Source organism: Gigantopelta aegis, chromosome 14 (genome assembly GCF_016097555.1).
Source record: "Gigantopelta aegis isolate Gae_Host chromosome 14, Gae_host_genome, whole genome shotgun sequence".
NCBI classification, from domain to species: domain Eukaryota; kingdom Metazoa; phylum Mollusca; class Gastropoda; order Neomphalida; family Peltospiridae; genus Gigantopelta; species Gigantopelta aegis.
This window is the reverse complement of record NC_054712.1, coordinates 49,264,149-49,281,293: the sequence shown is the minus strand read 5'-3', so window position 1 is coordinate 49,281,293 and position 17,145 is coordinate 49,264,149. Positions and strand designations below refer to the sequence as shown.

The window sequence follows — 17,145 nt, the reverse complement described above, 5'->3', positions numbered from 1 at the left end:
TAAATGCTGTTAAAATGCTACTGAGTCTCACACCACAAATGTTATTGCAATCTGTTAACTAAATTATTGCAGGTTCTAACACTTAAAAAAACCTTGTATATTATAAAACAACAATGGAACTCAGGAGACATTCTAAGTGTAGTAACAATTCAATGGATCTAAAGATGCAGGGTTCAACCGTAAGAATTTGTTACGACAATTTTGGAAAGTTTCTGCCATATGCAAAATTCTCACCTACATACACGTATATCAAGTTTTAAGACAGTCTGACAGTATTTTAAACCAGTAACAAATAATCACAAAATTAAAAACTAAAAATTATGCCTTTAACTGATGACAATAAGCTTTATCCAGCAGTAAACTGCCACAGATAAAGCCTTATAGCAATTCATACTGCAGCTCACACAAATGCCATTGGTGTCCTTGTTTAGTTCCAGCCCGAAGTTGTACAACAATACCGACTGGTGATCCACCATTGAAAATGAAATACATTTTGGATTTTGTATTGTCATAGACTGATAATGGCAAATGGTTCCGTGCAGGACAAACATATTCAAATATCTGAAATATACAATAATCTGATATCCAATTAAAGAGACAGACCCTAGTTTTTAAACACTAAGGCATATGTTTCACTGTTAGAGCCATTTATTATCACTGAAATCAAACTTCACTTACATTTTATTGTTTAAACAATAAAATGATACCACAAAATACATTTTTCATATTTTTAAAAACTGAGAAGTAATGGTTATGGAGTTCCGTTTTAGTCTATTTTAAAGAGTATTTCAACGTTACAGACTCTTGTTTCACTCTGTTGTATCCACATTTTTTACAACCAAACTTAGTGTCCATTTTTACGGGTTCAAACTAGGATCTTGGTGAAAAATATGCCATAAGTGTTTAAAAACTACGGTCCGTCTCTTTAATATGTGGATTTGACTGTATAATCATGGGGGGGGGAAAGAAATTCTTTGATGTTCACAGGTATGTGAAAAACATCACTGGTACATGAAAAACATGGCTAACCTTAAATGGAATGTGGTACATAACCTTCTATATCATAACAAGATGGCTGTATGTAAAGCCAAGGTTATAAAAAACAACAAAAAACTGCTAGCATTCGATAACAAGGCTAGCTGGATTTCGCTACTGAATATACCCACATACACACAGCACAGATTAAGAGAGCAAGTAAGGATTTTTATTGATAAAACATGCAACTGCAAATTTTATATTACATACTCTGGTACAATAATAAATCAGCATAACTTTGATATTTTTATTATTTAACCATCTAGAATCAACCATACACATTGTCTTGAAGTAGCACACCAGTCTTCAATATCCTTCGACTATACTCGCTACAATCTAGATCACCTAACAATGTATTGGTCTCCATTCTAACACTCAGAAGTGGGCCATTAGTCCACTGTTTTGTCTCACAAAATGGCCAACACTGCCACAGGGACCAGTTTCACAAAACATCGTAAGCCATGTTTTGCATGTAAACGTACACAATTCTTATTACTATCACAGTACAACAAATACAGTTTTAGGTACACATAATTCATTTTCTTTTGTCATTAAAATGCTCCATCTTCCGTAATGATGTAATTTTCTGTGTGAAATAGATGCCAAACATGTGTAAAGGTATGCCTGGTGTAACTGCTAGTCGCAGACGTAAACTTACGATGTTTAGTGAAATTGGCCCCAGACTTGCATGTTGAATGAAGGTCAACAATAACCATTAATAGCAATACAACACAAGTTTATTAAAATTGTAGTTGTGTTTGTAGTTTGCATTAGAAAACGATGGAATAACATAGTGGGTAGAGATTGAAGCTTCAAAAAAAACAAAAAAAACTGCTCCTGATCATCTGGCAATTCCACATTTATCTAACATATTTGTCAACAAACTATTTTTCAATGGTTTATAGATGGTGAAAAAACATCAAACAGCCACTGTTTCTTCAATTATTTTTTTTACTACACACAACACACACACGTTTTGTTAAAAAAAAAGACAGTCACTTTTGGATTGTCTAAATTATTTGTACATGCAATAACTAGTTTTAGCAACCCCTGGCAATTGTCCATAGCAATATGAAATGCCGTGGAGTTTTTAATTCTGTGGACTACATGTATATTAATTGTCTTAATTGCAGGGGTTGCTTTTAGTAAAGCTTACATGACAGACAGCATGCAACATGTCCCATGTGAAAGAGTTCCATAGTGACAGGGAAATACTGCAGCATCAACACTCATCATTATCCATATACATATATGTTTGTCATGTCTAAAATAAAATGTCTTTTTTCCCTTACATATTTGTGCAGTTTTGTTATTGCAAGATATTTGTAGTAAAACCCTGGAAAATATAGTCGATCCAGCTTATATGATTACCTCTGGAAGGCAGCCATGTTTCTTATCCTCTGTGAGGTGTTGTTTGGAGCATGTCACAAACACGACATGACACAGATGTTCACAAACTAGTGGTATTCAGGGTGATAATGTTTGGTATGCTGGTTTTTGAGATATCTGTGACATGTCACCGAATGAAATCACAAACACGACATGCCGTCACAAACTAGTGGTATTCAACACTTGGTGTGTTGTGCTTCAGAGATATCATCTGTGACATGTCACGGAATGACATCACAAACACGACATGATGTCACAAACTAGTGGTATTCAACACTTGGTGTGTTGTGCTTCAGAGATGTCATCTGCAACATGTCACCAAATGATGTCACAAACACGACATGATGTCACAAATGTTCACAAAGTAGTGGTCTTCAGGGTTATGATTGGTGTGCTGGGGTTTTTTTTAATATCATCTCTGACATGTCACATAGTGATGTCACAATCGTTCACAAACTAGTGGTATTCAGGGTGATAATGGTTGGAGTGCTGTGTTTGTGAGATATCATCTGTGACATGTCACAATCGTTCACAAACTGATGGTATTCAGGGTGATAATGCTTGGTGTTGTGTTCCTGAAATATCATCTGTGACATGTCACAATCGTTCACAAACTAGTGGCATTCAGGGTGATAATGCTTGGCATGCTGTGTTTCTGAGATATCATCTGTGACATGTCACAAACGTTCACAAACTAGTGGTATTCAGGGTGATAATGCTTGGCATGCTGTGTTTCTGAGATATCATCTGTGACATGTCACAATCATTCACAAACTAGTAGTATTCAGGGTGATAATGCTTGGTGTGCTGTGTTTCTGGGATATCATCTGTGAAATGTCACAATCATTCACAAACTGATGGTATTCAGGGTGATAATGCTTGGCATGCTGTGTTTCTGGGATATCATCTGTGACATGTCACAATCATTCACAAACTAGTGATATTCAGGGTGATAATGCTTGGTGTGCTGTGTTTCTGAGATATCATCTGTGACATGTCACAATCGTTCACAAACTAGCAGTAGTCAGGGTGATAATGTTTGGCGTGCTGTGTTTCTAAAATATGATCTGTGACATGTCACAATCGTTCACAAACTAGTTGTATTCAGGGTGATAATGCTTGGCGTGCTGTGTTTCTGAGATATCATCTGTGACATGTCGTCGGAGTAGGTGACGAACACGGCCAGGTTGTTGAGGTTGTAGATGCCTGGGTGGCAGAACGCGGCCCTCAGAGTGACATGCTGACCGGCGCCGGGGCCGAGAGACAGGCGGGCCAGGGTCTGACCCACCCAGCGGAAACTGCTGTTCATCGGCTGGCTCGTGTGGTAGCTCATCGGTAACATCGTAGACTCAGCGTGGGTCGAACCAAGTCTAGTAGAGAAAATAAACACAGACGAAAGTTGACATAAAAAGGTTAGATGACTGTTACAGTTACAATAGTTGACAGAAACACCTACTCTTCCCTCCCTCTACCTCTGGTTAATAAATAAATAAACACAGACGAAAGTTGACATAAAAAGGTTAGATGACTGTTACAGTTACAATAGTTGACAGAAACACCTACTCTTCCCTCCCTCTACCTCTGGTTAATAAATAAATAAACACAGACGAAAGTTGACATAAAAAGGTTAGATGATTGTTACAGTTACAATAGTTGACAGAAACACCTACTCTTCCCTCCCTCTACCTCTGGTTAATAAATAAATAAACACAGACGAAAGTTGACATAAAAAGGTTAGATGACTGTTACAGTTACAATAGTTGACAGAAACACCTATTCTTCCCTCCCTCTACCTCTGGTTAATAAATAAATAAACACAGACGAAAACATTTTAAAGTTTGTTTTGTTTTCAACAACACCACTAGAGCACATTGATTTATTAATCAACGGCTATTGGAAGGAAATGAAGGAAATGTTTTTATTTAACAACGCACTCAACACATTTTATTTATGGTTATATGGTGTCAGACATATGGTCAAGGACCACACAGATATTGAGACGAAACCTATTGTCGCCACTTCATGGGTTACTCTTCCGGCTATTGGATGTCAAACATTTGGTAATCTTGTCATACATGTAGTCTTAGAGAGGACACCCGCTACATTTACCCATTAGTAGCAAGGGATCTTTTATATGCACCATCCCCCAGACAGGATAGCACATACCACAGCCTTTGATATACCAGTCGTGGTGCAATGGCTGGAACGTCGCATAAAAAAGGATAGGTTACTGTAACTGTAGTACTAGACTGAAAGACACCCCCTTCTCATTGCCTCTGCTGCGTAAATAAGGAAGGACATGGTTTATTTAACGACACAGATATTGAAAGAGGAAACCCGCTGTCACCACTTCATGGGCTACTCTTTTCGATTAGCAGCAAGGGATCTTTTATATGCACAGGATAGTATATACCACTGCCTTTTTTTACACCAGTTGTGAAGCACTGGCTGGAACGAGAAATAGCCCAATGGGTCTACCAACGGGGATCGATCCGAGACCGACTGCGCATTAAGCGAACGCCATACCACAGAGCTACGTCCTGTCCCCTGCTGAGTAAATAAAGAAGATGAAAGTTCATATCAACGGATAACGCTCTCTACAAGACTATAAACGCCACCTCTTCGCACTGCCTCCGATGAGACATGAACCTAGTACCTACAGATCTCAAAACCAAAGACAGGTACACTATAAGTGCCAGCGTTGATAAATAAATCGAATAATTTGAGATTTCGTTCACTGATAAAGGACAAAGAATAACTGTGTAACAATATTTGGTGATGTACAGTCTGCCGTTATCTTAGCTAGATGGTGTGACGGTGATGAAAGAAATGTTTTATTTAACACGCACTCAACACACTGTATATATGGCATCAGACATATGGCTAAGGACCACACAGATGTTGAGAGAGAAAACCACTGTTGCCACTTCATGGGTTACTCTTTTCGATTAGCAGCAAGGGTTCTTTTATATGTACCATCCCACAGACAGGCCTTTGATATACCAGTCATGAAGCACTGGCTGGAAGGAAAAATAACCTAATGGGCACACCGACGGGGATCGATCCTAGACCGACCGCACATCGAGCGAGTGCTTCACCACTAGGCTACGTCCCACCACTGACGGTGATGAGATATCTGGCTTACTGACCTGTCCGAGGACTTGCTGGTGTCCACTAGAATGTCCACTGCTGTCTCAGACTGGTTTTGGAGCTTCAACGTCACCGGTACAACACAGATACTGCAACACAAGATCATTATCTTTCAAGAGGTTATATTTCATTACACTAATTTCTCTTTCACAGGGGTATATTTCCGTAGATTAAAATCTTTTTCAAGGGGGTATATTTCTTTAGACTAGTTTCTCTTTCACAGGGGTACACTTTTCTTATGGTTTCTACCCATCATCATAAAAAAGGAATGGAAAATATTTTCAGTATCCTTAATGTATATTTTCACACACAGGACAGTACATACCACACTCTTTGATATACCAGTGGTGGGGTACTAACTGGGACAGGAGGATAGATCCTACAACCCACTGAACCTGAGACGAGTGCTCTACCACTGAGCTACACCCCACAATCATCATAATAAACTACTTTGATGTAAATCTTAATGATGGAAAGTCTTCATAACATACCCTTTACTGAAGTTGTGCTGAACTGTCTGGTCGTGGACGAACGAGAAACTAATTAGCTTCGTAGTCACTTCTAAACTCGGCTGAGATTTTGTCTGCGGCTCCAAATCTCGCATAAACTTCAGGGGAGGTACATTGTTATTTGACTAATTGAAAAATAAACAACTATTTAGTTCGTAATGAAGTAAGAATCTCAGATATTAATGACAAATGAATATATTTTGGTACACGAAAATTATATCAAAATACTACAGATGATGGATGGATAGATGGATGGATGGATAGATGGATGGATGTTTGGGACAGATGAGTGGGTGGACAGATGGACCAATGAACGGATGGATGGATAGATGTTAGGATGGATATGACTGACCGACTGGCTGAATAGTTTAAATACAATCCAGCACAAACAAAAACATGGCTGCCAAAGAAAGGTAAATAAATTGTACCAAATGATTACAATTAAAATAACTACTAGGATACTGATACAAAGCAATTTGTAGATTTTGAGAGACAAAAGAGGTCAACCCTGAAATGGCCAAATATTACATCAAGCTAACTTTATCTCACTGTTTACAACTAACTATAATACATCTTGAAATTACCTCCCCTGGCATATTCTTCCAGTTTCATGTTCAAATATATGTGTACATTATCTGCCAGTACATAATACTTGTACATTTGAAATATGTCTACATACAGCAAAATAACCTTTCAGTCATGTTTCTTGGCTGCAAAAGTCACTTTTTAAAAGATTGCTGTGGACAGAGTCAAAACTGTCGTCGGTCGGGCATTCCACCCATGGCAATTTTTTTTAATTGAGGTGGGAGATAAATTCTTAATTTCGAACCCTGCAGAATTTACAAGAAAGAAACTCTCACCATAATAAATGGATAGGATGTTGCGACAGTGTTGACTTTGTCAATATGCACGTGGTGCTGACCAACCAATATCTTCATCTGACCGTTCTCTTGAGCAACAAAAGCCTGGACACCAAAAAAAGACAGAGTTTACAATATTGAAACGATTAAATTTTGTTTTGTACATAAATGCTGCAATCTCATTGTTTTTGTGACTGACTTTTCAAAAGATCATTCACATTATTTTTCATAAATATATTTTAATTTAGATCACATAAAAAAAAGGTATTAACTCGACATAAGCAACTGGATACACTTTTTACTGACCTCTGTATTAACAGACAAAAAACCAAGTTTATTAAAACAGAAGTTGCCTTTGTATTTTGCTTTAAAACCAATCCAATCAGACAGGTAATCGAAACAGCAGCTTCAATGGGATGTACTACCCTCCCACTTACAGAAAATCAAACAAAACCAATATAGAATATTTATCCTATAACTTATCCAAAATATCAATGTCATAAACCCATTTGATATGTTACTTATTGCTGTCACTGGTCTTTTATTTATGACACCTGAGTGTAATGTTTTTTTTATAATATTCAGTTACAGTGTATGTCAAATTACATTTGTGCCAATCGTGATGGACATCATATTACCAATGAAGTTGACTTTTAGAACTGTCGTTTACTAAATATCAAATTAAAATTTTATTTTAGAAGTAAAATAGGATAAATAAGATTTGATATGGGTTTTTTTTTAACATCAATCTCATCAGTTTAATCAGTATTTCTCTTGGCAAAGCCTCAACAAATACCAATTGATATAGATTGAGTTGATATTTTCCATATTAAAAACCACTCCTGATGAATCCTCTACATGTATATATCTTACAGAGTAGACAGGATTATCCTTACACATAGACATATGCATTCTTTTATTGATATTCAAACACTACTCAGATTATTGCCATATACGTTATTGCCATATACATCTTTTCTATTTGTTCATAAATGTATGTATTGTAATTCTGTATTGTTTGTACCTGAGGCCTCAGGGAAGATTAGCTTTTGCTAACTGTGTTACCTTCACTAAATAAAGAATTTATTATTATTATTATTATTATTACTCATATAACGAGACAAACCTTCCAGAGGAAGATCAGCGTGAGATTGATCTCGAGTGCTCGGTTGAGGCGGCTGAAGTCTGGCGGTGGCCGGTGGTGTCTCCGCGGCACGGGTGTGTCACTCTTACTCGGGTCTTTACACTTGCGGTGAACGACACTATGGAAGAAGAAATCACAGCATGGCGTCTTCACACTGCTGATCTGAAACAAGAAAGAAAGAATGAAATGTTTTATTTAACAACGCAATCAGAACATTTTATTTACGGTTATATGGCGTCAGACATATGGTTAAAGACCACAGAGATATTGAGAGAGGAAATCCGCTGTTGCCACTTCATGTGCTAATCTTTTCGATTAGCAGCAAGGGATATTTTATATGCACATCCCACAGCCAGGGTAGTACATACCACGGCCTTTAATATACCAGTCTAGTGCATTGGCTGGAACGAGAAATAGCCCAATGTGCCCACCAACGGGGATCGATCCCACACCGACCGTGCATGGAGCGAGCGCTGTACCACTGGGCTACATCCCAAATAACGACGAACTTCCTTAATTTATCAGCGATATTCAGACATCTAATATACATGTGATAAATAACACTGAGAGTGACATTAAAGAAACAAATAACAATGCATGTACATACTTAGAAAGACAGTATAGTTAAAGTTTGTTTTGTTTAACGACACCACTAGAGCGCATTGATTTATTAATCATTGGCTATTGGATGTCAAACCATTTGGTAATTTTTCCACTAGTAGCAAGGGATCTTTTATATGCACCATTCCCTAAACAGGATAGCACATACCACAGCCTTTGATGTACCAGTCGTGGTGCACTGGCTGGAGAGAGAAATAGCCCAATGGGCACCACAGTGATGGAGGTCGATCACAAACCGACTGCACATCAAATAACAAATGAATGAATATACATAACTTTGAAAGATGGTATAGAGATATCTACCCACGAGTGCTTTGATATAACAGGAATAAATTATTAAATATACTTAGTAGCCTTCTACTGTTGTTTTTGGGGTGGGGGTTTTAATTCCAAATATGATACCAAACAACATGGGAGCAGTAATTTCTTTATGTTACCTACCTGCTGTATATCAAATGGCACTTCAGTGAATAAAAACTCCTCAGCTGAAAATTAAAAACAAAATATATATTTTAAACAATTATGGATATTTGCAGTGTGATATTAAGTCACAATTAGGCCAAACAGAATATTATGACTGTGTAGTTCTAATTACATAAGCTCGAAAAATTAGGGTAAACAGGTAAGCTCATTTCTTTTTCTTTTTTGAGGCAAATGTTTTAGAGTAGATAGGCATTGTATAAAACTATTTTAAAGACTCAAATGTTTTTGTATCAAGATATAGGCAGCAGTAGAGCAAGGTTTTTCTTAAATTTAATTATAATAAAAGTTAAACCAAAAAAATCAGCTTGTTGGTGCTATCAATTTAAAATTTGGTCAGCTGGCCATTAAAAAAATAAAATAAAAAATCAACGTTATGATCACACATTTTTTCTAGGGACGGTCCTGTAATCGGAACCACAAGTATTATTTTGTTTGGCCATATATCATACATAATTGTGCTGAGATACCTTTGAGTGGCGAGCAACCCATCAAGGGAAGAGGTATTCAGTTTTCAACTGTTAAATTAGAATCTGTCATCAGCCGTGTGTTTTATTTTTATGGAAAACGATTTCTAAAAAAATAACCTGTATTGAAAGATTTCCAGCTTTCAAAATGAAGCCAAAAAGCATTTCAATCCTGTTTTAATTTTTTGCAATTATAATTGCATTTCAAACAGGTTAGTTATGATATGTACATACATGTAGTATATCGGGTTACATTTTAATATTGTGTTTAGATAAAAGTGTAGCAGACAGCTTGAATAAACATGCTACACCAGTATCGAACCAATCTGTTTTTATTGCAGTCCAAGTAGGAAATCTGTTAACCACTAACCCACTGTCCTGGACAGACAACCCAGATAGCTGAGGTGTGTGCCCCTGACAGCGTGCTCGAACCTTAATTGGATATAAGCACGAAAATAAGTTGAAGAATAAGAAGGTAATCTATGTATGGATCATATTTCTTTTTTTAAAGTTTTGCATCTTGGTTCATAATCTTTCTGTATTTTTGTTCATCACTATTACTGCTAAAGACAAGTCTTTTAACAAAATATGAACAGCATTTATTTCTGTTGGTTAGTGGCCTTGATGTGCTAGATAATGCACAAAAATAAAATCCTCAACTTCCGTTAGAAGTATTTGTTGGTGACATAGTTGTGAAACATTTACTGATTCACCATCATTTTTATTTTGTTAATGGATTGAACAAATAAAGGATAAAGGGCCACACAGGTTAGTAAAGTTTTTATTTTTGTTAGGGCCAGTAGTGACAATCCCACAACAAATGAACCCTTGAGTATATATATTGGTTAACTGTAAAAAAAAAGAGGAAATACTTCAGATATTCCACGCTGCATCGTGACGCCAGCTAAAGCTTACTCGCTCCCTTTGCAAATGAAAACAAGTAAAAAACGCGGCCACATTTAGATTCTTAAAGCCGCACACCATAGTTCCATCCAGCAAAAATAAATTATAATTTGGTTAATCTACAAACCTGTAACACACTTAGATCACGTTTTTATCAAAAGGAGTGAAAAAGCAGGTTTTATATCGATAAATACCATGGGAATCCCCATGTCCCAATTGCTTGAAATAATTTTAAAAGTTAGTATTCTGATGTCACCGGTAGATGTTGCTCGAAGCACAACAATGCCTACGTCACGACAAATTTCACAGACTTGGGGTGCATTCGTTTCACCTCTCCTGGACATGTTCCAACTGTTCTGTCCTGGTTGTATCCCCTCTCCAGATATCGTAAGACTTAGCAAAATTATTGGTTTTAAGGGTTTGTAACATTTTGTATTGAGACACTTACTTGTCTGAACTTTATTGTTACTGAAAATGTTCACGAACTGTGAAGAAAAATCTCACAAATGAACAACAACAAATCGAATGTTGATTGCGCGAACCGTGCACGAGAAAACAAACAGAACCAAAATGATAACGGTCACGTGGTATACCAACATCTGTGACGTTTACACAGGAAGATTCCCTCTAAAAATAGATTGGACCTCGCTTGCTTAACGTTTTTTTCTCGATAGCATGTCTTGTGAAAAAATGCAAAAAATGCATTTCGTGGTTTTACAAACATCAGGATTACCAAAAAGCACTTCAGGTGAATGGAAATGTGTATTCTAAATAATAAAATGTAAGTAAAGTGCAATTTTATTTGTGAAAAATGGGGTTTAATAGCGAAAAACAACGCCGTAATGGTTAACAAATAACTGTAACTAGGGTGTGTCCCTTTAATGACGTCACAACGTAATTTGATGTGTAACGTCATCATTGAGGACAGTTTTACGATATCATAGCGCTAAGATAGCTTCGAAACTCTGGGCCCAAACATTTACATGACCGATTCCCCCCCCCCCCCCCCATGTGGAAAGGACGATTAAAATGCAAGGAAACGCAATGTTCCACGAGAGGATCCGAGGAGAATTCCCACCCCTGGTATATATAATTACATATTTAACTAGTGATTACCTGCAGTGGAGTCAGCTTTTTTACCCTTTAATGTGAGTTGCAGAGTTTCCCGGCTGCCCACACGCAAACCTGCAAACACACACACACAGATATAATGCAGCCAAGTTAGAAGTAATGTGTATGCCTGGTAAATGGTAGCTTACATCTTACATTAAATATGATTTACTGAAATACTCTTCTAATAAATGAACTACAACAAGTGACCAGAAACACAACAAATTTCCCAATATTGATGATTGAAACTAGAAGCTTTATGGAATTAAATGAATAAAATGCTGTAAATAAGCTCCATATTTTCCCTCTCCCACACACACCCAAAACCCTTCCTGTCCTAGACAGAGAAGCCTGCAAAAGTCGACACCTAAACCCATGACAAGCATGTGCTACAACAACTTGTTCTGAATGTGCACATTAAACCCTATGACCTGACCTGACCTAAGATTTTAAACTGCTTAATAAGTTTAAATGCCTATAATAAATAATATGCAGAGATGTAAATATGTCATTCAAAAATAAAAGCTGAAATGATCTAGAACAAGCTGAAATCTTTCTACAGTAGCTAAATAAAGGTAGTTTTTCATCATTTCAAATCCAATCTACATTGTGAAAATCATTTGACATAAAAAGCTGAAATGAGATAACAAGGTGAAAGATGCCACCCTTAGTTATGAGAGTGTGTTTGTACCTTCCTGGTCTGAAATACTGAGACTCTCGACCATCCAGCGAGGACTGGCACACGACACTTGGGTAATCTGTAACTCCTGGATGTGGGGACATTGAACCTGCACCTGGAGTAAACACAACACAATTCACAGCTGTCACTATGGTTTAACAATGAAAAAGAGAGAGAGAGAGAGAGAGAGAGAGAGAGAGAGAGAGAGAGAGAGAGAGAGAGAGAGAGAGAGAGAGAGAGCGCCATCTTTGAGAACTTATTTCTAGACAAGCACAAAACAAAATTTAATGACTCGTGCAGAATATTTAAAAAGGACAAATGGTCTTATTAAAAAATAAATCATAATTTCATGCTGTAGTGCTGTACATTAGAAATTCCAATCCTACATCCCAGTCCCTAGGCTCAAAGTCCATTTTGTGGTGTTTAAAGCAGTCTTTGCTTCCAAAATTTCAAGATGGAAGCAAATGCTAGAAAGAGAAAAGGAAGGAAATGTTTTACTTAACGACACACTCAACACATTTTATTTACGGTTATATGGTGTCAGACATATGGTTAAGAACCACACATACATTGTGAGAGGAAACCCGCTGTCGCCACTTCATGGGCTACTCTTTTTCGATTAGCAGCAAGGGATCTTTTATATGCACCATCCCACAGATAGGACAGTACATACCACGGCCTTTGTTACACCAGTTGTGGGGCACTGGCTGGAATGAGAAATAGCCCAATGGGTCCACCAACAGGAATCGATCCTAGACCAACCACACATCAAGCGAATGCTTTACCACTGGACTACGACCCACCCCTAGAGAGTGAGATGCAGTTGTAGAAATTAGTCTTGAAATTAAGACTTCTAATTAGATTTATGGGGCAACGCTTTTATCATTAGTTTCGAAGAATTGAGACAAAACACGGATAAAAACAAAAGATTAATTTTATCACTTCAGCTGCTTGTGAAACCAATTATTAAAAATCCTATTGTACATTTCGTTTGGCATTTGCTGCCTGCCACCTGCTAATTTCGAGCCATGCCATCCTCATCTAACTCACTATGAATACATGATCATCAGCTCTTACTCTGGTTGCTTTCTTTCCTTCTTCTTTGTCTTATTTTTATGTTGAACTAAGAGCATTTAACTTTTATATTATAGATATTCAACAATATTGTATTATATTAATAATATATATCAAGATTGAAGAAAACTTGGAGTGTTTTCTTTTTTATAGATACATTACCTTTCCTCAACAAGTGAACCTCTCACACACACACACACACACACACACACACCCACACCCACACCCACCCACACACACACACACAAAGTGTCTGGTTTAAACTACAGGGAGCATACAGTAGAAGAATTTTAGGTAATGTTAAAAATTATTATTACTATTTCCATATAATGAATATGTGATGATATTTTGACATTGTACGGTCATGATCTCAAGGCACCCCAACCTTGGCATGGCCATATTGCTCTGGGGTCAATAATTTTTTTTTTTTTTTTTTAAATTATCAGTTGCACAGAAATATTGCTGGACTACTGAATTTGACCAAAATTGAGATGACCATCACCACTATGTTAAACAATAAGTATTTATAATTCTCAATGTGAAATTTGTTTTAAGAATTCAGAAATGCCCTACCTGACTGAGGTTTTCCAGTTCACAGGAAATAATACACGAGTTGAGTTCTTGCCCTTGGTTACGAGTGACACACGTGCTTGGCTTGGTCACGGTTGCACGCACACTCAGGGATTCAACCGTTTTCACAACCGCTTTGTGTTGAAGGATTCGGTGCCTGTAACATTGTATGTAACAAGAGTCTAGATAATATTCAAAATAAGTTGTCATAAATTCATAATGCATGTGTTGTGAGCTTCTTCTTAAATAAATGTAACCCCCCCCCCACTACCTTTTTAAAAAATGATTTGAGAAAAATATAAAGAAACAATAATGAAAAAAGATCAAGCATAGTTCATGACTCAAAATACTTTGTAACTAAAAGCAACAACACTCTGTTTTGAAACAATATCGACCACTTTACAACTGAGCTACGTCCCGCCCTTGTGAAACAGGAAACACCCCACTAAATTGGGAAGCATACACAATTAACAAGGAACCCAACAGTAAGAGAAACGTGTATTACCTGACTTTTGACTGTATATTCACGGGTTCATAGTAAAAGAGAAAATCCACCTCGTGCACCCCACCAATGTCATTTCCACGCAGCCAGAGGGGTACAGAGACCACCTCCCCCGGTTTCAACACTGCGTTGGGTAAGGGAATGTTCACAACAGTGTTTCTAGAGTTCGTATCACATATACTGCTTTCCACTGCACTAGTGTCGAGTCTGTCGACAGACTTCATCTGATAGACATATGGATACTTGGGGAGGTCGCGACCCGACCCGAACGTGAAGAACGTGGGGTCGCTGGAGGTCACTTTGAGTCTGTGTAGAGGACTGCGCCCGCTGTTTGTGATCTCGATCTCTATACAGTGGACCTCTCCACACAGCAGCGAGTCCGGGAAATCACAGAAGTTCACCTGTAAATAAAACAAAGGAATGTCTGTTTAATGACACCTTGGTGTAGTTTTAAACTACAGCAATTTAGCGTCTAACATTTGGTAATACTGAATGTCAAGCATTTGAAAAAGTTAAAGTTTGTTTTGTTTAGCGAAACCACTAAAGCACACTGATTAATTAATCATCAGCTATTGGGATGTCAAACATTTGGTCATTCTGACATAATAATCTTATGAAACCTGTTAAATTTTTCCATTAGTAGCATGGGATTTTTTTTATATGCAACATCCCAGACAGGATAGCACATACCATGACATTTGATATACAGCTCGTGGTGTGCTGGCCTACAGATGGGGATCGATGCCAGTCTGACTACTCATCAGATGAGCGTTCTACCACTGGGCTATGTCCCACCCCTGAATGTCTGTTTAATGACACCTCGACATACTACAGCAATTTGGTCGCTAACATTTGGTAATTTTCACACTTCATAAAGAGGATATTAAAAAGTAAGTTCAAACCAAAACAGCAAAGGACAAAGAAGGAAGTTTCATTCACATAACCAAAACAGGAAAGAGATTTTGGGCCATCCCATTGTCTGCTGTTGGAATGTTCAGACCAGTCTACTTACATAGGGGAAATATGCCATTTGCTTGTTGAGGTCAAGTTAAGTTAAAAGAATTGACTGTACCTAAGCTCTAGGACATAAAACGCACCTCTAAAATGGGCATTTCTTCCAAGACGACGAGATCCAGCCTTCGATCTGGCCCGTAATTCTTCTGCGTCTTGTCCTCGCTGGTGATGTTCAGTCTCGGCCCCTGCACCTCCAGCCTCTGTTTGCCACGCACGTAGATGCTGCCCATGTAGCCGCCCTTCGCCGTGTTGTTGCTGCCCGATAGACCGGCTGAGGCATTCTGGGAGCTCGTGCCCAGGTTGTACGCCAGACCCACGACCCGCAGTTCACCAGGCTGTCGAGGTACCAGGGTCAAGTGAATCTGAATTTTGTAAACATAATTTGGAAGTATTAAGTATAATAAAGGAAATATTTAATCAAATGAAATAAATCCTATGTGTAAGGCCACAACAAAATTAAATACTTGATTTTTATCCAAATTGTTTTTCAAATGGGTGGGTGGTGTGGGAAGGATTTTAAGTTTCATGTTATATTTTGAGGTCATTGTATATACCACATATCCAGCATCATATATGTAAATTTAAAAAAACATAAATCTTTAGGGAGCTGGTAGTGTGTGGTTAATAAAAAAAAATTCTAATAGTGAAGACAGGAATAAAAATGTAGGATTTTTTTCATTATGGCCTAATCTGAATTTTAACATGTAGGTATTGGGCACACCTGGTACAGAGGATGTTTTATGAAATGAATCATCGACACTATACTGTAACATGCATTGCCTCTAGCTTTTTGAAAAGAATGTTAAATAAATTTAATGTTTGGACTTAATAATCAGTAGTGATGTTCAGCATTTGTTATCCTGTCAATACATATCTACAGAGTTTAGGCCCAAATGACCCAAAGGAAGATTCTATTCAATAACTGGCTGTTTGGACCAGATCATTAAAAACATTAGGAAAGGAAGGAAGGAAATGTTTTATTTAACGATGCACACAACACATTTTATTTAAGGTTATATGGCATCAGACATATGGTTAATGACCACACAGATATTGAGAGAGGAAACCTATTGACACCACTTCATGGGCTACTCTTTTCGATTAGCAGCAAGGGATCTTTTTATATGCACATGCCACAGACAGTAAAGTACATACCACGGCCTTTGTTATACCAGTTGTGGAGCATTGGCTGGAACGAGAAATAGCCCAATGAATCCACCGACGGGGATCGATCCTAGACTGACCGCACATCAAGCGAACACTTTACCACTGGGTTACATCCCACCCTCGCACACACAAAGAAATTTTTTTTTTTAGGAAAATGCACTAAAGTTCAGAAGTCAGGTGTTAGTATGAAAGGAGAGTAATTTTTAACATGTTTTAATCAGAGCAGACAATAAAAGTAAACAAGTTTTAGTGAAGTTGTAAGCTATTTTGTGATTTAAAAACAAAAAGAAGCAAAGTACTTACTGGTTTTCGCTGATGTCCTTCTAAAACAACTTCCTTAACGACCGTTGTCTGGATAATTTCATCAGCCAGGTTGTTCTACAATTAAATTCAAAGAAAACTAAAATATACACACAAAAATACTAAGGCTAATAAGATTAAGCAAAAAACTCACTAACCTTTAGGATATCT

At 37.5% G+C, this 17,145-nt stretch overlaps 1 protein-coding gene across 2 annotated transcripts in view; it reads right to left on the bottom strand.

Moving 5' to 3' along the window:
* Positions 1-1,190: 1,190 nt before the first annotated feature.
* Positions 1,191-17,145, bottom strand: part of LOC121388714 (trafficking protein particle complex subunit 8-like) — a 56,917-nt gene continuing 40,962 nt past the window's right edge. For both annotated transcript variants that reach the window (XM_041520181.1, XM_041520182.1), the window contains 12 exons: positions 16,978-17,052; positions 15,591-15,869; positions 14,497-14,894; positions 13,995-14,148; positions 12,360-12,462; positions 11,675-11,743; positions 9,150-9,193; positions 8,070-8,249; positions 6,944-7,048; positions 6,066-6,208; positions 5,574-5,663; positions 1,191-3,794 (listed from right to left, as the gene is read on the bottom strand). In XM_041520181.1, the coding sequence (XP_041376115.1) occupies positions 3,512-3,794; positions 5,574-5,663; positions 6,066-6,208; positions 6,944-7,048; positions 8,070-8,249; positions 9,150-9,193; positions 11,675-11,743; positions 12,360-12,462; positions 13,995-14,148; positions 14,497-14,894; positions 15,591-15,869; positions 16,978-17,052 (1,923 nt within the window). In that variant the 3' untranslated portion in view covers positions 1,191-3,511. The remainder of the gene's footprint in view (positions 3,795-5,573; positions 5,664-6,065; positions 6,209-6,943; positions 7,049-8,069; positions 8,250-9,149; positions 9,194-11,674; positions 11,744-12,359; positions 12,463-13,994; positions 14,149-14,496; positions 14,895-15,590; positions 15,870-16,977; positions 17,053-17,145) is intronic.